The following is a 22,497-nucleotide window of genomic DNA, read 5'->3' as shown; positions in this document are numbered from 1 at the left end:
AGTATGTATCTTGTACTGGATTATTTTACAAGAACAACTTTATGATCAGGTTTCTTTTATTGATGCCTACTGTAATGCTCTCCATTTTTGTTCTTCAACTGAGTGCAATATAGGAAGTGGCTGCTTAATGCTCATTGGTATAAGGAATAAACATTGGATTTTCTTTTCTTTTTTGTAGTTTCCATATTTTTGTTTTTCTTTATTTTTTTTTTATTGAGTTTATTGGTACATTTAGGGATACAGTACAGTTACATTCATTGTTGGGATCATGTACCTTTACATGGCAAGTCTTGATTCTCATTTTTTTCCCCTTACCTCTGCCCTCCCTTCACCCCCTCCTCCCCTCCCCATCTACAAACACTTTATTTTCATCTTTTCATTCTCTCACATTTTTTTCTTTTCCCTTTTTGTTCTTCCCCTACGTATCACACCTTCCCTACACCTTTAGCTCCTTTCCTCCCATTTCTAAATGTCCATTACTGACATTTTTATCTGCAGTCTCCTGCCATCAAAGTTCCCCTGGTATCAAACTTATTTTACTAAGAAAAAATTGTCATTACCCATCTAAAATCTATAGTTTACTAGGCATGGTGGCACACGACTGGAATCCCAGCACACATGAGGCTGAGGCAGGAGGACCACTGTGAGTTCAAGCCCAGCCTGGGGTACATAGCGAGTTCAAGGCCAGCTTGAACTATATAGCGAGGCTCTGTCTCAAAACACAAAATAATTAATTAATTAAATCTGTATGTTTATACTCACATTATTTCTGGGATGCTAATATAGGAAAAATTAATAATTCAGAAATAATACCTGTTTGTATCCCTAGGCAAAATTTAGTTGAAAATGTAATGGATTTTTAAATTATTTGCCTACTTAAAAGTTCAGTCTCTCTATTCTCCAGCTCTACAAATACCTAAGTGGAGGCCACAATTCAAAGAGCAGCCATTCTGCTGTTCTTCTCTGCAGGTGGTTAAAACACCAGTGCCTCTGAGCATTTCTAATCTCAGAAACACAACACAGAACTCTGTTCCCTGTTCCATAGCAACCCAAGTCCTAATTCAAGTACCAAATAAAAATCACTTGATTAAAAATTAATTATGTTCTGGGCTGAGGATTTAGCTCAGTAGTTCTGCTGCCTCTGCCTTGCAAGTACAAGGACCAGAGTTCATCCCTGGTACCACAAAAAAAAAAAAAAAAAAAAAAAAAAAATTATGTTCTAACATTCGTGGATCTAGTTTTACCACTGACATCTGGGTTATGAGGTTCCTCAGAATGAACTTAAGTCGAGCCCTGCCACAGGGCGTTGGAAGCCCCGTTCTCCCTCCGTCCCTCTCACGCCGAGGGGAGGGACTCTGGCTCACGTGGGTGGAAGGGATGGCTCCCTCCGCCGACCCTGTCCTCTTGATCAGTGGCTAAGCCAGGGCCCCTACCAGCTGCTTCTCCCAGCAGAGAGAGGCCTACTCACTCCTGCCCTGTGCACGTGACACCATGACACCAGGCTTCTCGGTTGGCCTTCCCGAAGCCATCGGGGGAATGGCAGCCTCCTCGTGGGCCTCCTACACGCACACACACAGTGCCAGGAGCCACGCATCGTGAGGATGGGCACCCTGGCTCTCCTGGGAATCTTTCTTCCACCGTGGGAGTCAGGAGGCCTGCAAGCTTACTCTACAGGGTGGTTAGGGTCCTTTTCTCAACCCGGGGACCCTTGGACCCAGCCAGGTCACAAGACGTCTTTTTTTGGGTACCAGGAATCGAGCTCAGGACCTTGCGTGTGCCAGGCAGGCGCCACACAGCTGAGCTACATCCCCAGGCCACAAGATGTCTTCTTAAATACCACTTTTGAGGAAAGCCGCCCGTGTTCTCCCCTCACCTAAAACTATCTGCCACCTCCTTCCACCGCACCGTAATTCCTGTGTAACATGCATGATGCCTCTGCTCTGTGAGCTCAATGATAGCACTGTATTATTTACAGCTATATTCCAAGCATCCAGTGCAGGGCCTGACAGATAACAGAAACTTGACAGGGGCTGACCGATTTAAAAACTGTCTTCAAATGGAAATTTTACAAAGTGTGAAGTAAACTTACTGAGTAATCTTCACAGTCAATGAGATACTTGATCGATGTTTTCAATGAAGTAACAATTATAAAAATGAATTTAGGTCACTTAGAAAATGACACAATTTCAAACTACTACTATTATACAGTGCCTTACATTAACCCAAAGAATCATCTTAAAATTATGCATCAAATTCTACTGGAATTTACGTACTTTAACACAGGTTTAGCTTCAATACTAAAAACAGCATTAGTCATTGTTGTAGCACGTACATGTTACCTACCATAAGTGACATTGTGATTTAACTCAGCTCTTCGTAAGGATTCATCAAGAACATCATACATTAGTTCACTTGTCCTGTTTAAAAGATATTTTATTTGCAGTGGAATTATAGTATTTTAACCCAATATAACACACTTTTTCAAACTTCTCTCTCTTTAAAACTGAGGATCTACAGAAGAGAAGTAAAAGAAATTCAATTTACGAAGTTATACAAATCTCATGTCCAAAAGATTTCATTTGCTCTTTTCATGAACTGAACTTCCTGTCTATCAAAGAAAACACACACACACGTCAAGCAGCTCTTACCTGGTCCACATTTACAAACCAGGTTATTGACTGAACACACTATCTCTTACCATTTTCTCTGCAACAAAATAGTTCTACCTGTTATTACAGTAATACTTCACATACCCAAATTACTCTAGACAGTATACTGTTATTAATCAATTTGTTTTAAAGATATTCAAATACTAGTCTTTCCCTATACAGCAACTAAGTTCTTCAGTGAGAAACTTAGTTTTCACTTATCAAAATAGAGAAGCCAGCTGTGGTGGTACATCCAGCACTTAGGAGGCTGAGATAAGAGGACTGCCAAGTTTAGGCCCTGTCTGGGGCTCATGTCTCAAAAGATAAATTTAAAAAGGGCTGGCTATATGGCTTAGTGCTGAAGCCTGGATTAACTCAGTGCCACCAAAATAAAAAAGTGTACACACACACACACACACACAATTATGTACATGTGAAAGTCACAGATTTCTACCACTTATATGTCTTTCTGTCCCTAATTACAGTAGATATGGTAACTGGGCTCAGACAGATGGTGTTTATAAACAATGCAGTGTTCACGGAACTCTCGCACTCTGCCTCCCCAAGCCTCTAAAATTCTTCTCTAAGAGGTCAATAATACTGCTTCTCAGATTTCTGTGTCTTTTACAAATTCAAAAAGCTCTAATGGGAAAAAAAAAATCAAACAGCAACACAGGTTACACACAATGGTCTTAGAGAGAAACCAGGCTGTAAAATAAAAATTCCAAAATAATCTGGGGCCATATAAATTAGATAACAGGAACATGTTATCTCTTTCCGAAAAATTTCACCTTTCCCAAAATGAGCTAAAAAATTTAATCTTTTTGTTTGTTTGTTCGTTTTGTTTTGTTTTTTGAGACAGGGTCTCACTATGTAGTTGAGACTGACCTGGAACTCACTATATAGCCCAGGCTGGTCTCAAACTCACAGCGATCCTCCTGCCTCAGCCTCCGGAGTGCTTGGGATTACAGGCATGCGCCACCAAGCCCGGCCTAAAAAATGTAATCCTAAGTGTGTTTACTTGCATTCTGTCTTGGCTGATGTACAAATCCACAAATAAGAATCCAGAACTGTACTCTACAATCTCTCATTTTATCATGTAGCATCTCTTCCACAAGAGCAGACACTGCCAGTCCTTCCCCCAAAGTCTGGTAACGCTCAGCCTAGATTATTCTGTGGTTCCTCAATTTCAAAAGCCACTGTCTGGCCCAAGGGTCGTAATTAACCACAGGAAAGGTGGACGCATTTGTGGACAAGAATGAGCCAAATGCTAATAACCTGAGAAGCGTAACGCTAGAAACACAAGAGACTGTGAAGCAAGGTGAGAAAAGGCTTTTCTGGGAATTTGTCTTCCAGTTAAATGCGTCAGTGCAATTTTTACTTTGCCACACTGAGCTAATCATGCCTTCTGATGTTAAGGCTCCTGGGGACATAAAACCTCATTAGAGTTGGGGCAGCAAAGGAAAAAGCGCCCTGGTGACCTGTGACATGCACAGGGGTCCAGCCCTCATGCACTCAACCAAGGCCACGTTAGCACTCAGCACTCTGAAGGGCGCTCTCCCCGTGCCTCTCCGTCTGCATCCTCCAGCCACCCGGGAAGGAGGGAAGATAATGCTTCCTGAATTTAGTGAGCAAATGCAACTTATGGCAGTAAGTCTTTTTTAAACAAATAAGGTATAACGCACACTAATATGAAATTAGTGGTTTTAAAAAAGAATGCCAATGGCCTTGACCTACAGTTCCATATGAGGACTGGCTGGCGGTCCAGAAAACAAAACATAGTAGGACCGGGGATTTAGCTCAGTGGTTCTGCCACCTGCCTCGCAAGCACAAGGTCCTGAGTTCAATCCCCAGTACCAAAAATAAACAAATAAATAAAGCATAACGAAGACAAACATTTCTAATGTGTTTCTGCTCCACCCCTCCTTTCACTCCAGGCTTCCAGCAGGGGTTGAGCTTTGTAAACATTGAAAAAACAAAATCAAAACACTTAACGCAGTACCACAAAGTGACAAGGTCCACTTAGCACTGACCAGGTGCTCAACGGGAAGCCTTTCTAGGGCAACAGGGGGAGGACGGTCCGCTGCAAGGTGAGGCTAATGGGTCAGAATATACAAGTGCTCTGCTGCACGAAAGGGAGCCACATCCGTACTGCTGGCACACTGATGAACAAAGGCTTTCCTGAGACAGAAACACATCGGGAGCACCAGCCAAGGCCCCTGCTCTCAAATAAAATGTCATTGATCTTGCTCACGCACAGTTCAGGAAAAACAGAAGTATGTGCACGTGCACGCAGGAGAGTGAGGAAGTGAGTGTGAATAGCTGTCGGTCGAGCAGCAGGGAACAAGGGTACATGAGAATGGTCTAGGGACCACAGAAGTTTGTAAGTTCGAAAAGGCATGGCAAAATTTACAGTTACAAAACATACGTATGCTTGGGAAGATATTCTAAAATGTCTAGCATCACTCATGGACTAAGAGTGATCCAAGGTAGGCCAGGGATTTGGCTCAGTGGTTCCACCGCCTGCCTCGCAAGCACAAGATCCCGAGTTCGATCCCCTGTACCCCGCCAAAAAACAACAACAACAAAAAGTGATCCAAGGTAAACAGATTCAAAAGTGAGGCATGCACAAGCAACCAGAGAGCCTGCAGCCACCTGGCCAGGCCCATGCTTTTGGACAGTGCAGGCCAAGAGTCACTTTGACATTTTTTAATGGTTGGGAAAAAAATCAAAAGGGCACCATTTCAGGACACATGAAGACTATGAAATTTAAGTTTCGTGTCCGTAAAGTTTTTCCGCAACACAGCCATGCTCACTCACTTACATACTCTCCACAGCTACTTTCCAAAGCCAGGGCAGAGCTGAGGGCTACAACAGACCATGTGGGGCCCACAAAGCTTCAGGCAATCACTTGCTGGCCCTTTGCAGAAAGCATCCCAACTTCTAGAGGACATGAAGAAAGCCTCACGGTGGGGAGCCTGGTCAAGAGGCACAGGATGATCCCCAGCAACCCGAGAAAAATCACACACTTCTCTCCCAGTCTCCTTAACACTCTTAAGCCAGCAAAGCCCGGGAGGATCTGGTTCATCTTGGACTTCTGGGTGACTACAGCCTGAGGCTACCACAGGCACACAGCTAACTTACTTAGAATGGTTTACCTTTGGTCGTCTTTTCCTAGAAGTCCTAGTATTCTTAAGAGCTGAATTTGTAACCATGGTGCTGGCACGCTGTGGTAATTGAAATCTACTGGGAGCTTTCCTCCAACTACTTGCTTTAAGATTGTTACAAAACTCCCAGTCAGGTCTTTATATCCAGACGAATTCTCCTACATGCACAAAAAAAAAAAAAAGCAACTTTCTGTGAATATAATGTTTTCTCAAATATTAAATACACCTAGTTGAAATGCCATATAGAACCCAGTAACTTAAAACATGCCAAGTTTGTATCCCATTTAACAAAACCGTGTTCAGTATATATCATTTCTTCCATGATGAAACTCCTCTGGCTACCCAGTCCAAAAGCTGATTCATCTCCAGAAATGCCTCCTACTCCCTATTTTTTCCTACAGTTTAATCACATTTCAAAAGTTCTTATAATTACATCTTACAATGCTTAATAGCCAATATTAGTAATTAAAGCAAAAACTAAAAAGAATTGGCAAAGTGGAAGGGGGCAGTAATGCCATTCCTTTGGATGAAAACCAAGGCTTGTTCACAATCTCTGCACTCTGTGCACAAAGTAAATGAGTTAAATTCATTCCCGGGTGAGGAGCACAGCCAATACTTCGTAAATGCTCAAAGCCCCCAAATCAGTGAGCTGTCAGTCAAGAATTAATTACCCAGATAGTATGTAAATACATTTCTATTTCTGAGTGAGAGGGCCTTGATTATCTATCTGACTAATCTCTTGGACTAGGAAAATTAGATATATCCTCCCTAAAATGTACATTAGATTCTTCACTGTCATTTTTATCATGCATCAAGGGCAGATTTTTAGAAGAGAAATAACCAGACTTTCAAATTTTAGTAAAATGTTAAAGGGGAAAATAAGATTTTATATAACCATACTATTTTGGAACGTACTGGCTAAAAGAGACGACAAGCTTTGCTTCCTAAGCTTCATAGTTCAACGGCATATTTCATTTTGTTAGTGTTTATGAAATTACTCACAAAGACAAACTTTTGTTTGTTTGTTTTTTGAGACAGGGTCTCACTATGTAGTTGAGACTGACCTAGAACTCACTATGTAGCCCAGGCTGGTCTCGAACTCACAGTGATCCTCCTGCCTCAGCCTCCCGAGTGCTGGGATTACAGGCATGAGCCACCACGCCCGGCACAAAGACAAATTTTCGAAAAGGTTTCACACAATACACTGAAAATGAATTGGTATAAAGCCACCATCAACATTTAGAGGAAATTTTGACTGTACCATCTGACCCTCTTTCCTCATCTGTCACAGTCTGGACAGATGGAGCCAGCACTGCAGTGCACACCTGGTGTGATCCCCCCTGTTCTACGAGTTATTATGCAAACCAGGCAGCTATGTAAGAGAATCGCTGTTTGAACAAGCACAAAACTGCCGACTTAACTCTCCCTTCTAGAACTGCCATTTTCTGTATTTCTTTGGATACATGAGAAGACAGGCATTTTAAAAACTCTAATTGTGTAACACGCCTTTAGCTCATATAATCAACAACTTACAAAACTTACTATTAGAAAATCAATAATAACAGCATCAAATGTTAATGAAGCATTTACTGCAATTTAATCCTGTAATTATATTTCTCATGGTATTTGGAGAAATACCTGCCGCAGTTTCTACCTTACCTTAATCATCCTAAGGTATATGTGCAGAGAAGCAGCCATGACCCCCACGTCTCTGTCACAAAGCGCTTTCCGAAACTTAATGTGGATGTGCTGCACTTGGTTAGGAGCGATGAGATGGAATTTGTACAGTGCCAGCACAGCTTTTCTTCGTATAATCTCCCTAAGGACAAAAAATGAAACCTAAATCTCTAGGCATTAGGTTTGAAGATTACAGGCCAGATGATTTAAAATGGTCAGCTATAACCTTAATCAAAAAAAAAAAAAGAGACAGAGAATATGACATATTTAATATTAACTTCTTTATTCTAACATATTAAGCTATAAAAAGTAGTTATCTGTAGGGGTAAGATCTCTACTTATGGAATTTTTGAATACCATGCAAGTATTTACTTTTGAAATTTAAAACAAGATAAACAAATTTCTTAGTTTCCTAATTCCATTTTTAAAAATTTCATCGCTAGAAACTGGGAAAGCACCAAGTAAGTTTAAAGCATTAACAGGTAGCTTTAGCTAGTAACATTAAACAATCTCTTAAGAGTATGAAAATATTGTTATGATAGGAAAGCACAGCCGAAATACTCTGGAGATGAAGAGACGCGCAGAATAAGGTGAAGCTACGCCTCCCTTTGCCTGGTCTGTTTTAAAACCTCAAAGTATATGAAGCAAGAACAAAGGGATGCTATCTTTCACTTTTTTTTTTTTCTTTTCAGTATTGGGTACAAAGTCAGAGCATTCCACAGGCCGGGCAGTCTACTAGCTAAACTCCCATTCCCCGCTTTCCTAAAACAATTTTTTTAGACAGAGTCAAACGACATTGGCTGACCCCTAACTCAAAATCCTCCTGCCTCAGCCTCCTGAGTAGCTGGGATCACAGGCATGTGTCACCATGCTCAGCTCTCTGTTCTATATTCTTGACACAGGCTTTCAAGGAACTGTATTTCTTGTTATTCTCTCATGCTTATTTCTACATAGCTGCACATATCTGTACATATTTCTACATACCTGTACATATTTGAAGACCAGTCTGACAATGCTCAAAACAACAGTAAACAACACAGAAGTGAACTATTTATTTTAGGATTCCGTAATAAGATTTCTTTTACCAAAATCATACAATCTAAAAATCAAGGTCTTCAATGCAATACCTGATGTTCTACTAAAGAACAGCTTTTAAAGAAAAACAACAACAACAAAGAATAAAAGCTTTTATAAAATTCAAAGGAATAGTTACCCGGCTTCTACGAAATTCCATTAACAGACAACTCACTACTAAGCAAACTATGCCGTGATGGCAAATTCTTTTCACATAAAAAGAAAAGCAGATTAGCAATAGACTTGCATAGAATTAACATCTTGGTAATTGTAAACTACCTACCAATGTAATTATCTTTGGGCGTTAACCAGTATTAACTTTGGGAGAAAGTGGAGAGTTCCTAAAGAAAGGAATACAGGCCTGGCATGGTGGCGCATGCCTGTAATCCCAGCACTTGGGAGGCTGAGGCAGGAGGATCATTGTGAGTTCAAGACCATCCTGGGCTACATAGTGAGTTCCAGATCAGTCTCAACTACATAGTGAGACCCTGTTTCAAAACACCAAAAAGCAAAAAGAAAAAGGAAAGAAATTGAAAAGAGGCCTTTTAATTCTCAGAGCGATTTCATACAAATGGTTAAGCATGGTCACACCGAAGAGAGGTGGGAAGGAGGAACTACATGGAAATATGCTGCTGCTGCAATCAGATCAACCTACAATACCCACAGAAAGCTACCATTTTATTTTCAATAATTAATTGCCTATAATCACCCTCTGTTCTAAACAGATCTGACATATAAAACATGATGAAATGTCTAGAAAAACCTAAAAGTTATTCTGTCATTCTTGGTAAACAGTATCGTTTTAGCTAAGGCAATTCAAGGTCAAAAATTTCTAAAAGAATGCAAGCTATTAAGACAACATTTTACAATCTAGAACATTAAAAATACTGACTTCAAGCAGAGTATGAAATACAGAAATGTTGTGTGACAAAAAACTCTTCATCAAGAACGTACGTATAACTGACACAGTGTACGTAATCACAAAGGAAAATGACTACAAACTTTTTACTAAAAAGAGCTGTGTTAAAATAAATTACAAGCATGGTTAAAGTGTGTATTAAGTTGACCAGCAGTAGAGTGTTAGGAATCTTACAAGGGCAGATCAGCAAAATACTACAAGCCAATGTTCACTTGGAAGTACTCTGCTGTGAATTAGAATTTGAACATCGTGTTTTCTATATAAAAAGCACCTTTCTTGTACATGGAAGCTTCACATTCACAGCAACTAAACCATCTTTATTTTCTATTATTTTACTTTACTCTCAAAAAAACAATTTTGGGAGAACCAAAAAGCTCCAACCAACCCCACCACAGACAATAAAAAAAAAAAAAAAAAAAAAAAAAAAGAACCAATGCTCATTAGTGGTAAAATTGGGAGAAAAGCCACGGATTCCAGACTCTGAGCCTCACTGTCTCTCAGTTTAACTAAAAAGCTGCCTGACATTTTCTAAACCCTCATAAAAATAAGAACAATTCTATCGGGGATTCCTATACTATATCAGGTAGACAAAGAATATGCTCAGCCGGGCATGGTGGCGCACGCTTGTAATCCCAGCACTTGGGAGGCTGAGGCAGGAGGATCACTGTGAGTTCAAGACCAGCCTGGGCTACATAGTGAGTTCCAGGTCAGTCTCAACTACATAGTGAGACCCTGTCTTTTTAACAAAAAACAAACAAACAAAAAGAATATGCTCAATTCTGGTAGCACTAAGTTAAAAGTCTAGAAATTTTCTAGTCTGTCTCTGTTATGAAATACTTGGAAAGAGTTTACTTACTTAGAATGTTGGAGTTTATCTTCTATTAGTGGGAGAACAGCTGGGATCATCTCTCGAGGGAAAATCTGGCTGACAACAGTAAGTGCCATACAAGCTTCTACCAGGTTAGTGCTCTGAAGATCCTGACACAATCATTAGCAAAGAAGATATTCAGTGTACATTCTGAAACTAGGGAAAGCAAACTCGACAATGTGAGGGTCCCACGTACTTAGTGATTCTGTATTAATCTGTACATTCGGATTTATGTCACTCTTTAGAGGAACATCCCTATTGTTCTCATTTCCCTTAACAAAAAGCAACTGATACCAAAGGAAACTTTCATTTTGATGCTGGCCACAGTCGTCTCTTTCCCATATACTTTAAATTTTCCAAACCAACAGGGAATGGCGATGTGTGCCTTTAATCCTAGCACTCAGGAGGCTGAGGCAAGAGGACTGCCATGCATTTCAGCCAGCCTGGGCTACATACTGAGTTCAAGGCCAGCCTGAACTATATAGTGAGAACCTGTCTCACAGAAATATAAACCAACAAACAAAAAAAAGAAAATTTTCCAAGCCAATGAAAAACCAATTTTATAGGTTGGCATGACGGCGCATGCCTGTAATCCCAGCACTCGAGGCTGAGGCAGGAAGATGGCCATAAGTACAAGGCCAGCCTGGGCAACACAGTGAGTTCAAGGCCAGCCTGAATTACAGAATGAAACCCTGTATCAAAAAACAAATTAACAAAAAAAATTTTATAAATTTTTCTTAACAACAAGCGGAAATTTGAAAGTAATTCTAGAAGTCATGCAATAGACTGCTTATGTTCACATACACTCATGTATGCATTCTAATAGTACTTCAGAATATTTTTAAGGTTTGAAAAAAGTTAAACCACTAGTACCTTTAATATATATTTTAAAATTCAGAAAATACTACACACATAGTCTCTCGTGTATTGATACAACCTACAAGATAAACAAGAAAAAGCTCAACAATTATACTTCATTTTTTAATCCTATTAGAAGTTTAGTAGGACAAAATTTTGAGAGTGCGGATTATTTTTATTACAATTCAATTACTCGATTATATCCTATATCCATTTACAATGACTTTTTGTATTTTAAAGAGGTCAGTTATTCAGTTTATATCTCTGTCTCTTGAGAAAGATCGGAAAGACAAAAACAGCAGTGTGGAAAGTGCCTGGCAATCTGGGCTGTAATTCCAACTTGGGTGTTTTAATTAAGTAATGATATCATCAGCGGAAGCAGGGCCTCCCACCACCCTCACAGCTCTGCGAGTCCCACTTGACGACACAGATCTACAAGAGCTTCTTGGACCACTTGGTAACCCACCTACTTCCACAATTATCTAACTCATTATGATCAGAGAGAAACATCAGTTGCCCGCAGCAGTCATTCCGGACTTCATGTTAACCAACGCCCAACATCGTACCTTTACCACCGTATTCACCAGGAGAAGCAACAATTCGTGACTTTCATGGAGAAATAAAGACACAGCCAGATAACCTACAAAAATTAAGGAGGAAAGTCTTATTACTACCTACCAAAAAGAAACTTTTCCCAAGAAGTTAGATAATCTGTTCCAAAAGTCTTCAGTGTCAAAATACATCAGTTTCAGGAAAACATAAAAACAAGTTGTAAAATATGAGATTAAAAAACTGCTAAGGAAGATTTCAGGTGTTCTTCATCCTGAAATTTCTCAGAATTATGTATTTCAGGGCTGGATGTGGCAGTGTACACCTGTAACCCCAGCACTCAGGAGGCTGAGCCAGGAGGATCGCCAGGAGTGTGAGGCCAACCTGGGCTACATAGTGGACCCTTTCTAAAAATAAAAAATTATGTATTTCACAAGATGCATACCAAGTTAAAGCCCTGTAAAAACATTAAGATGTGCCTTCTAGTTCCTGTGCAAATCTCCATATCATTGATCAAAATGTTCTCTACCTGACGAACACATAAGTATTCCCAAACTCTCATAGTTACTACAGTTAAGTCAGTACTGGTTGTTGTGTTATGGTGGGAGCTGCCTAATACCAGTCTACATGATGTAAATGTACCTTAAGCCACACACAATACCGAATTTCTCAATTTGAAGACGCACTATTAAAAGAATAACAACAGCCGTTGAGCAAAGAAAAACTATCTACCACACTGAATAGACTCGTGGGCTTAAATAAGCATTTCTATGTGAATAATATTAAAACCTGTAAAGGCACATTTTAGGATGAAATATATTAATACCATGACAAATGCCATGCACATGTAATCCAGCCCTTTTCTTGTTGCCTCTCAGACTGACAATAACATTTATTAGGGCTGGGGATTGAGCTCAGCGGTGCCACCACCTGCCTCACAAGCGCAAGGTCCCGAGTTTGATCCCCAGTACCAAATAAATAAAAACATTTGTCAGACAGACAGCAAGAAAACAGTTCTGAAAGTGCCTTCTCTTAAATTCTTTGGTGATTTGGTCATCGTAATAGTAATCTACCCAGTATGAACCTTAACATTCATTACCAACAACGATGCAGTGAGGAGCACAAATATTTACAGAACAGTAACCAAGGAAGAACTGATATTTTTGATCCTGTGGAAAACATAACTCTAAAAACTTTACCTGCGTTTTTGTGTCAAAAATATCTCTATTGCCAAAAAAGAACAACTCTAATGGGATTTATATTAAGGAAATGTTACATAAAACATCCCTTTTGTGATTATTACAATAACTGTTCTATATGCTTTTTTTTAAAGTAGAAGAGTCAAGTTTCAGCTTGGAAAAACAGAATGTGCCTTGATTCAGTGAGTGTCAACATCTAGAATTTCATCAGTCCGCAGGATGGCAAGGGTTATTCATCTACTGCAAGAGATAGCTAGTTTTCTCCCCGAAGAACTTTTTCTGTTTCCACATCCAGTGCTCATCCTGCTCCTCCAAATGTGACCCCCTCACACCCCTGAAGCAAGCGCCTGCTGCAGATCTTTTTCCCAATCAGGAGAATCCTCTTCTAGCACAGCTGTCTCCTCTTCCTTGTTGTCCAGCACAAGTTGCTTCATTTCTGTCCTTAAGCCTTCCCTATTTAACTTGCAGGCACTGAAGGCATCACTGCCGAATTCAGAAACGCCGGGGCTTGTGCAAATTCCTTCCTCAGCCCCTAGAATTTTAAGCGGAGATCTGATCGTGACAGGTGGCGCTTGGGGCCGTACTGACTGTCGGCAGCGAGTTGGAGCCCGTGGGGCTGCTCTTCTCCTTGCCCACGACCTACTGCTAACACCAGGGCCATGAGCTGGGCGAGTTGGAGCCCGTGGGGCTGCTCTTCTCCTTGCCCACGACCTACTGCTAACACCAGGGCCATGAGCTGGGCCGACTTCTCGATGAAGGTCACGCAGTAGAAGCAGCTCCTCCAGATCTCCTCCTTCTTCCCAAGTTTGGGAAGCACAGCGAAGTGCAACTGGCTCAGCAGCTCACACGCTCGCAGCACGACCAGGGTACATCTGATCAAACGGCACTGCAGCTGGAGGGTCAAGAAGGAAGTTCCTGCTGTCAGCTGAGGCGGCCAGGATTCGCTGTTGAATGGCCTCCTAGTCCTGACTCAACCCACAGCGGCACAGCTGCTTCAGACTGTCGGTACGCCGATCCTCCACAAGTATCTTCTGCTCCTTCTGAGCGTCTCCTGTAATTGTCTTATCAATGATGTCTTCTATTTTTTTATCGTCTGTGCTGTTTCAATGATTGATTCAGTTATCTTTTTTGTGGCAGCACTTGCAAAGTTAAACAGATAGTTTGTTAGACATCTAATATGCTGACTTTGTGTTCTCTAAAATCAAAGAATGAATTTTAGGAACAATGAGGTTAAGCGAAGGAAATACTGAGGGAAAGATAGCTTCTGTCTAAGAGAGCAGCAGCTGCCTCATTTTCTCACTTTTTAAATGAAAATCAGTAGGGTCTCACAAAATAAATCCCTTAATATCACACCTGACTTAACAGGTACTGAATTGTACTTCTTCAACAATATTCACACAGAAAACCAAGGCGGCATTCTCCACCACGAGAAGTACCACGCCGGACCGGGAAACCCTGGGAGAGAGAGGAGGCAACAGCACCAGAGCAAAGACAGAGTGAGGTTTAAATGCTACCTTAAAAGTGACTTCTACTCGAGAGCACACATCCAGATTATGTGATGCCTACAGATACATGTGCTCCAGTTGACAAGATCAAGAATGTCAATAAAAATGGTTCTGGGAACTCATTAAGTCCCGTAACTATGAAAAAATATGTGTACAATGTCACCACAGTAGTCATAAGAGCAAAAATATCAAATACCATCTATATGCCCACCAATAACAGGGACCAGGTTGAAAAAAATTATGGTACATCCACCCAATGAAAATTACAGTACTACATAAAATTATGAGATGTCAAAACAACTACAGAAGAATCTATGTAGTATATCATTTGTGCAAGATAGTGAAGTTGGCCTTCACTTTTCCCAAAATTCTCAACTCTGGTTGCAAGCTCCTTTTGAGCTTTTCCTTCTTAGGAAAGAAAATAACAGAAAAATACTCCATATACAACCTTTCAGAACAGCATGATTAGAAAGACTTCAAACACACGAAAACTCTTCCTGAGATGAACTTCAAACTATATTCAAACTGAATATGACAGGAAAGGCCTTTTTAAGTCTATGTAAAACAAAGCACTGGTAGAAAAATTCCACACTTTCCTGAGAAGTCAAAATTTTTTAAAAGTAAATTACTAATAAAGACTACTTTAACGCCTCAAAAAAAAAAAAAATCCTGCCTTTAGGGATGTTAGAATTAGTCCAGAAGCTAAAATGTAGATAGTCATCTGAGCGACCTCAGAAGAGCCAACGTTTGACCTGGAACATGGAAAGGGGAAGCAGGGTACCAGAGGACATTCCTCTTGGAGAAAAGAAATCTAAAAGACCAGAGTATTCTGGGTGAAGTGAGATCAAGTGGAATACTGTGCGCAGGAAGTCTCAAAATCTTTACCAAGACTCCGTCCCCCTGCTCCGCTCTCTGACACATGATGAACACTGCCATCCTCGCACCATTCTAAAGTGCTTCCCTCTGAGGATTCTGTACAAAGCTGAACCTTTAGGGCCGGGGATTTGGCTCAGGGGTTCTGCCGCCTGTCTCACAAGCATAAGGGCTGAAGTTCGATCCCTGGTACCAAAAAAAGAAAAACAAAAAAGCTGAATCTTTGCAAAACAGAACGCTAAAGTTCTTGAGAAAATTTCTTCCTAATAGCCTATAGATGACCATAGAGAAAAATTTTTAAAAGATACTGCTGATCCTCATAGCTAACATTTGTGAAAGCAAGAACAGGCTATTTAAAATTACTCTAGTCAGTTTATTATCTTATTAACATTTCTGACCATTAAGCTGATGAATTAAGACTTCTTAAAATCAGGTTTATTCAGGTATAATTTACATACAAGAAAATTCACTAATTTTAAGGATATAGTTAATATGTTTTGACAAATACATGTAATCATCTAACCATCATCACAAGAGCAGGACATTTTTCATCTTTTCTATAACTCCAAAATGCTAACATAATTCAGGAAAAGTAGTTTCATTTATAGTCTTTGGATTTCTGAAGTATAACCTTCTAAAGGTTTAGAAATTATAATGCAGAGTTCTAAAAACAGACTCTATTTTGCCATCATTCATCTTTTTTTTTTTTTTTTTTTTTTTTTTTTTTTTCCCTTTGCTTTTTTTGAGATAAGGTCTCGCTATATAGAATACGCTGGCCTTGAACTCACAGCGATCCTCCTGCCTCAGCCTCCCAAGGACTTGGATTACAGGTGTGCACCACCATGCCCAGCACCATCATTCATCTTATACAGCAACTGGAACTTTAAAGACAATATTAAAACATGAAAATCTTAAACACATAAACACGTACAGTACATACCTACTCTTTTTTCTAAGAGGTTTCCTTGTTGGGCTAGCTTGATTGCATGTATATAGCCAAAGGAAGCATCATATCCAAGCATTTCACAATATATAAGTCTCACCATACATTCCTTCATCATTTTCTAGAAAACAAAATACCCAGTCACAATAAAAACAGAATGTTCTGATTTTTTTTAATAGTATGTGTTGTGATTTAACAGGAGAATCCTTTAATTCTGGCACTGAGGAGAAAAATATATATTATAAATTAGTCACCCAATATCAGACTATTTAAGTAAAAGTTGCTTCCAATCTTAATTACCAATAGTATTAACTTTGGTAAAATTATTTAAAATATTTTGGTGGTAATGAAAATAAATCAATTTACCTATTTCTAATTCTATGTGCCCATAGTATAAAACTGTTACAATGTGATACATGTGGTCCTCATACAAAGTTTCATCCACAGTAATCTTATTTGGCTTCTAAAATTACATACAAGTGAAATATATTTTGCCAAATGACAATATTCACAAAATTCTCACAAGTTGGCAATAATTTCTGTAATAAAAATATTTTTCACATTTAAAATCAAATTGTAGGCAAGGTATGCACCAGGAGCCCCAGCACTTGGCAGACTGAGGCAGGAGGATCATGTGAGTCTGAACACCACAACAAGACCCCATAGCCAGGTTGTGGTGGTGCACACATGTAATCCTAGCACTCGGGAGGCTGAGGCAGGAGGATTGCCGTGAGTTCAAGACCAGCCTGGGCTACAAAGTGAGTTCCACGTCAGTTTCAACTACATAGTGAGACCCTGTCTCAAAAAACAAAAAAACACAAACAAACAAACAAACACACACAACAAGACCCCATCTCAAACAAACAAAAATAAATAATATGGCACCTGGACCTTCTTCAGAAATATTATGCTACACATATGTAACGGTCTGCCTTGTAGATGCTTCTTTTTAAATGAACTTGAGGTTGGGCCAATCAACCTTCAGTAGTCACAGAAAAATTGTGCACAACTTGACTTTCTTTCTTTGTCTCCTTTTCCTTGTTTCTGCGATGTTGGGGGTAGAATCCAGGGCCTCACGAATCTAGGCAAGCACTCTATCACGGAGCTCCACCCCAGCCTAAGTGTCCTTTCAATTGTCATCAACTCAGGGGCGCGGTTTCATTAAAAGTATAGCCACTCTGGTGATATTTAATTTCTTAGTGGGGCCTTTTAATACGTGCAAGACAAGCTAAAATTTTTTAAATGATATAAATTTGTTGTATCTGTACAACTGCATTCTCAGTATTTATAGCAAATTTTAGTCCAAAATAAAAAAGATGCAAGTTAGAGAAAAGCTCAGACTTTCAATATTTAAAAATTAATTATTTAGTACATTACAGGATTATTAAATCAAAAGTGCTTATAATATATAAGCCGTTAGGGCCGGGGATTTAGCTCAGTGATTCCGCCACCTGCCTCGCAAGCACAAGGGCCCAAATTCGATCCCCGGTACCAAAAAGAGAGCATCTTACAATTTAATAGTAATAGTAAAATTATTTTAAAGTGAGCATAGTAATGTTTAATATTGCACAGGTGCATGTGTGTGCACATGTGTGTAAATACAGAGCTTGAAAAGACACCATAGAAAATTGTAGAATGACACTCAATTGAGGTCACTTGTGCTTAAAGCAAGAAAAGTTAATTAACACATTAATTAAAATTACTAAATACTGGAGCTGGGGAGATAGCTCAGAGTACCTGCTTAGCTTGTGCAAGGCCCTGAATTCAATTCCTAGCACCACAAAAAAAGACTACTAAATACCAAGAAAGACTACCCCCTCTTCAAAGGCTTCTGTGTCAATCAGAGAGATAACTGTTCATGGAAGCCATTAAGTTTCAATCTGGATTTAAAACATTATCTCAGAGTTCTCCGAAAGTCATTCTGAGCTTCAAGTAAAATTACTGCATACATTATTATTCTCTCATTTTTAGAGAAAAGTTCCATTCCTCAATGTAGTAATTCTCCTTAGTTTTTCTAAAAGTGTTCGTACCTTTAAAAGTCACTTTCCACAACTCTAGGAGGGATGCCCAGAGATGGAGGGCCATGATTATCACATAATCGTTCTTCCAAGCCCTGTCTCCCTACCTTCTACCTATTAATCTTAGTTATAACCAACGCCAGGTTTAGGCCTTGCTGCAAGGAAAACTGTACGGCTGAGGTGCAGTTCAGTAGCAGAGTGTTGTACTGAAGGCGTGAAGAAGGCCCTCATCCCAACACTGGAAAAAAGAAAAGAAAAAGTATATCTAGTGATCTCAATTACAGAAAATAGAAATCTAACAAAACACGGAACTATGTGCTGGTGCACAGCTATAATCCCATCATTCTGACAGGCTGAGTCGGGGGTGGGTGGTCACAAGAGCCCAGCCTGGGCATCTCAAAACACAAATGAATGAATGAATGAAAGAATGAAACCATTTATTTTTAACATTTCTATCTAATACCATGAAGTACAAAAATTTTGTACGAGTACCTACAACTATATGCACAAACACACATATGCTAACACACACAGAGACAGAAGACTGATGCCTTGAGTTTTAATTGGTCTACAAATTATGACCATAAAAGAAAATATATACATTCTCTCAGGCTTTACAAATATTGTTCATGTTGCTGATCATGTAGGCATGCAAAATGATCACCTTGGTATTTTTATTAGGGGGAGCGAAAACACCCCCACATGACATAAAACATACTCACTAAAATGATGCTCATTAAATGTCGGTTGGGGAAAACTTCATTCAAAAAAAAGGAAGCCAGGTGTGGTGTGGCACTGTAAGCCAAGCAACTTGAGAGGCTAAGGCAAGAATGTCAAAGCTCAAGACCAGCCTGTGCAGTTCAGCAAGACTTTGTCTTAAATAAAATAAAAAGGGCTGGAGATGTAATCCAGAGCACTCTGGATCCAACCCCCAGTACCATCGAAGAAAAAAAGGCATTACACATTGTTTAAACGTACTGAATTATCACATTGTACCAAATAAAAATGGACAATCATTAGAATTAAAAAAACAGCAACAACAAAACCCCAAGTCTTAATTCAACTGTAGCCTGCAAATAGTGGCTACTCATTAATAGTTGCTGAATGAATGCTGTTTAAAAAAAATCAAATTTTATCCAGTTCAAAAACATGCAACTGGCCTTGTTTTAACTGCTGTGCAATATACTCAGTTTCTCATCAAGAAAACAATTACTTTACCTGCCAGCCAACCTACACACCAAAAGGTATAGCACTAAAATTAAAGATCTATAATTTAGGGTCGGAGGTGTAGCTCAGTGGTATAGTGTGAGTTTGGCATTCGTGAAGCCCTGAGTTCAATCCCTCAGCCTCCCCCCAAAAAATAAAATCCATATCAATTTCAGAAAGAGTACATTATGTTAAATTTCAGAGTATACAACACTAAAACAAGATGATGTATACTGGAGTCCCAGGAGTGCACAGTCACATATGTGTGATTACAGTCACCTTTGTCCTCACTACATAATCAGCTTCATTTGGTCCACTGCAGCACCCAACAATAAAAACCTAAGGTAATGTCTGCTACCGCCTCCAGCCAACCTGGACTACAAGACACTTGAGAAACTATTAGTTAGATGCCAGTGTCGGTCACAGCGGGCCAGATTTCACATTCAAATGTGTTGGCAGCGGGCCAGGGATTTAGCTCAGCGGTTCCACTGCCTGCCTCAAAGCACAAGGTCCAAAGTTTGAATCCCTGGTACACACACACACACACACACACACAAAAAAATGTATTGGCACCAACTGCAAACTTACCAGTGTTGTAGTAGGAGCAGAAACAGTTGCCTTCAGACTATTCAGTTCCTGCTGGATTAATTTCTCTTCTTCCTGAAAAAGTGCACATATTTAAAAGAGAAAAATAAAATACTTTCAATTAAAAAGAAACATTATTTTAAGAGAGACAGATATTATGTGCTGAAGATCTGCATCTCACCAACCATCAGAATCATCCCTGGAGAGAGAGTATTTCCATACTAACCCACCGATCCACTTCTCTTCACTCAGATACTGGCCCCTTGAAAGACTACGCACCACAAAAATGCTTTTAAAAAATTAAAAGCGGAAAGTAAAAAGAGATTCTCCATGTTCTGGCCCAAGTTAAGAGTCCCATGTCTTCTTCTTAGAACTAAAAAGTTTTCACGGAATAGAAAAATAGGGTAAGTAGACACAAACGAACAAAGCGTTTCCTTCCTTTCTTTGTTTGTTTATTTGTTTGAGACAGAGTTTTGGTAGATAATCCAGGCTGCCTTTAAATCACAGTGTAGCCCAGTCAGGCCTTACATTTACAATCCTCCTGCCTCAGCACCTCAAGTAGCTGGAGTTACAAGCATGTCCCACTACAGCCCACCCTTTCTCTCTGATTCTCTCACACACATCCCAGTGTAGTCATTCCCAGCATTTCCATTATATTTTATCTCCTTAAACACTTAAACATTGGCCCTTTTATTGTTACCTTTTAAATATACACTGAATTAGCTGGTATTATGGTTCAGATCGAAAATGTTCCCAGCTGGGAATGGTGGCACACACATGTAATCACACACTTGGGAGGCTAAGGCAGGACCGCCATGAGTTCAAAGCTAGCCTGGACTACATAACAAGACCTTGTCTCAAAAAATAATCATCATCATCATCATCATCATCATTCTATAATAATAAATAAAATATCCCCCAAAGACTCGTGAGTCTTTGGGAGGTGACTGAATCTAGGGCTCTATAGTGGAGGAGCTGCTGTTGGGAGACGGGGTTTGTCCAGAAGAGGTGGATCACTAGGCCCCTTCACTATGCCCTTCTTGTCTTGGAGCTGAACAACTATGGACTAAAAATGTGAGCCTGAATAACCTTCTCCTCCTTGAAATTGTGGGTGTCAGGTATTGAGTCTCAATAACCAGGAAAGTGACTAAGACAGCAGATGTTCATGAGATGCTTGATTAAGAACTATTAGCAAAGTAGTGCTGCATTTGGATACGCTGCAATATACCTATATCTATATACAGACATAGATTAGATTTAGACGGTATCTATATAGATATAGATACAGATTTTTTTCCACTAGAAACTGAAACCAGGGCCTCTACCATGGAGATACATCACCAGCTTTTGCTTTTTATTTTATTTTATCTCTTCAGACAGGGTCTCCCTAAGTTGCCCAGGCTGGCCTGGAATTCTCAATCCTCTAGCCTCAGTCTCCCAAGTAGCTTGTATTACAGGTGTGCACCTCCACACTGGGCCAAAAAAAATTTTTTTTAAATGCCATTCAGTATCTCATAAACATGAGCAAAGGACAAAAACAAAAAGCATTAACTCCATGAATAATGACTCCTAATGTGTAGCAGGCCAACCCTCTCCAGCATGGCATTACCTTACATCAGCCTACAACAACATTCCAACCCTTTATCGTACTGTTTTTCTTTTCTCCTGACACTTATATTGAAGCCTCAAATGGACGGTCAGTTCTCCGGGAGAACAAAATGTGTTCTAACACACAACCTCGCTCCGTATCTATTGAACAAATGATGGCACACTATGTGTTTTTAAGATATAAATTCCTTGAGACTTTGAAACAGCATTTCATACAAACCGTGCAATTCCCAAAAGTCTGTGGGAAACTTAACTTCTCCTGGAACAGCTCACTTTCAAAGCCCATCTCAGGCAGACTTACTCAGCAAATTTTACACTCTGGGATTATTTAAGTTCTTTTTCTTTGCTCAACCCTTGCCTAAGAACCTCGGACTCCCCTGAGATGTGCACAGCAGGCTGGGTTGGCAGGAAACATCTAGATGCGTGCGTCCAGCTGTTCCAGGCCCCGAGAGGGAGGAACTGAGTGGGGAAAGAAGCTGCAGGTGAGCAATGCCTGCCACCACCCACGAACTGAGCGTTTCCACACACTGGACACAGCAAGTATGAGATATGCTCGTCCACTCGAGCGTTGGGAAACACGGAGGGGCAAGGGGCAAGAAATCTGCCGCAGATCAGTGCGAGTCGGTGGAAACCCGGCCTCCCCGGGTCTGTCCAGGCAGGAAGAGGTCGCTTCCAGATCGAGGGAAGGAAAGGAGTCCCCACCCGGCCCCGACCTCGCTCCCGGCCCCGCACCTACGTGCTTGGAGGTGAGGGCGGTGACGCCGCGGACCAGGCCGCCCAGGCGCGAGGAGAAGGGCGCC

The 22,497-nt window shown here is 40.2% G+C and overlaps 1 protein-coding gene and 1 pseudogene across 4 annotated transcripts in view; both read right to left on the bottom strand.

Annotated features, from left to right (window-relative positions):
• Window positions 1-22,491, bottom strand: part of Ap4e1 (adaptor related protein complex 4 subunit epsilon 1) — a 55,180-nt gene extending 32,689 nt beyond the window's left edge. For 2 of the 4 annotated variants that reach the window (XM_033765240.1, XM_033765241.1), the window contains exons 1-8: window positions 22,430-22,448; window positions 20,093-20,164; window positions 16,278-16,401; window positions 11,778-11,851; window positions 10,342-10,463; window positions 7,475-7,634; window positions 5,807-5,973; window positions 2,344-2,417 (exon numbers count right to left, since the gene is read on the bottom strand). In XM_033765240.1, coding sequence (XP_033621131.1) covers window positions 2,344-2,417; window positions 5,807-5,973; window positions 7,475-7,634; window positions 10,342-10,463; window positions 11,778-11,851; window positions 16,278-16,398 — 718 coding nt within the window. In that variant the 5' untranslated portion in view covers window positions 16,399-16,401; window positions 20,093-20,164; window positions 22,430-22,448. Of the gene's footprint in view, window positions 1-2,343; window positions 2,418-5,792; window positions 5,974-7,474; window positions 7,635-10,341; window positions 10,464-11,777; window positions 11,852-16,277; window positions 16,402-20,092; window positions 20,165-22,429 lie in introns of those variants that run through there. The other 2 variants (XM_010638738.2, XM_033765242.1) reach the window with 2 other exon arrangements.
• On the bottom strand, window positions 13,197-15,400 carry LOC104872627 (annotated as a pseudogene).
• Window positions 22,492-22,497: the final 6 nt, after the last annotated feature.

Source organism: Fukomys damarensis, unplaced genomic scaffold (assembly GCF_012274545.1).
Source record: "Fukomys damarensis isolate Sample0158 unplaced genomic scaffold, DMR_v1.0_HiC HiC_scaffold_17, whole genome shotgun sequence".
Classification (NCBI taxonomy): domain Eukaryota; kingdom Metazoa; phylum Chordata; class Mammalia; order Rodentia; family Bathyergidae; genus Fukomys; species Fukomys damarensis.
Note: the sequence above shows the minus strand (reverse complement) of the source record. Positions and strands in the feature narration are given on the sequence as shown.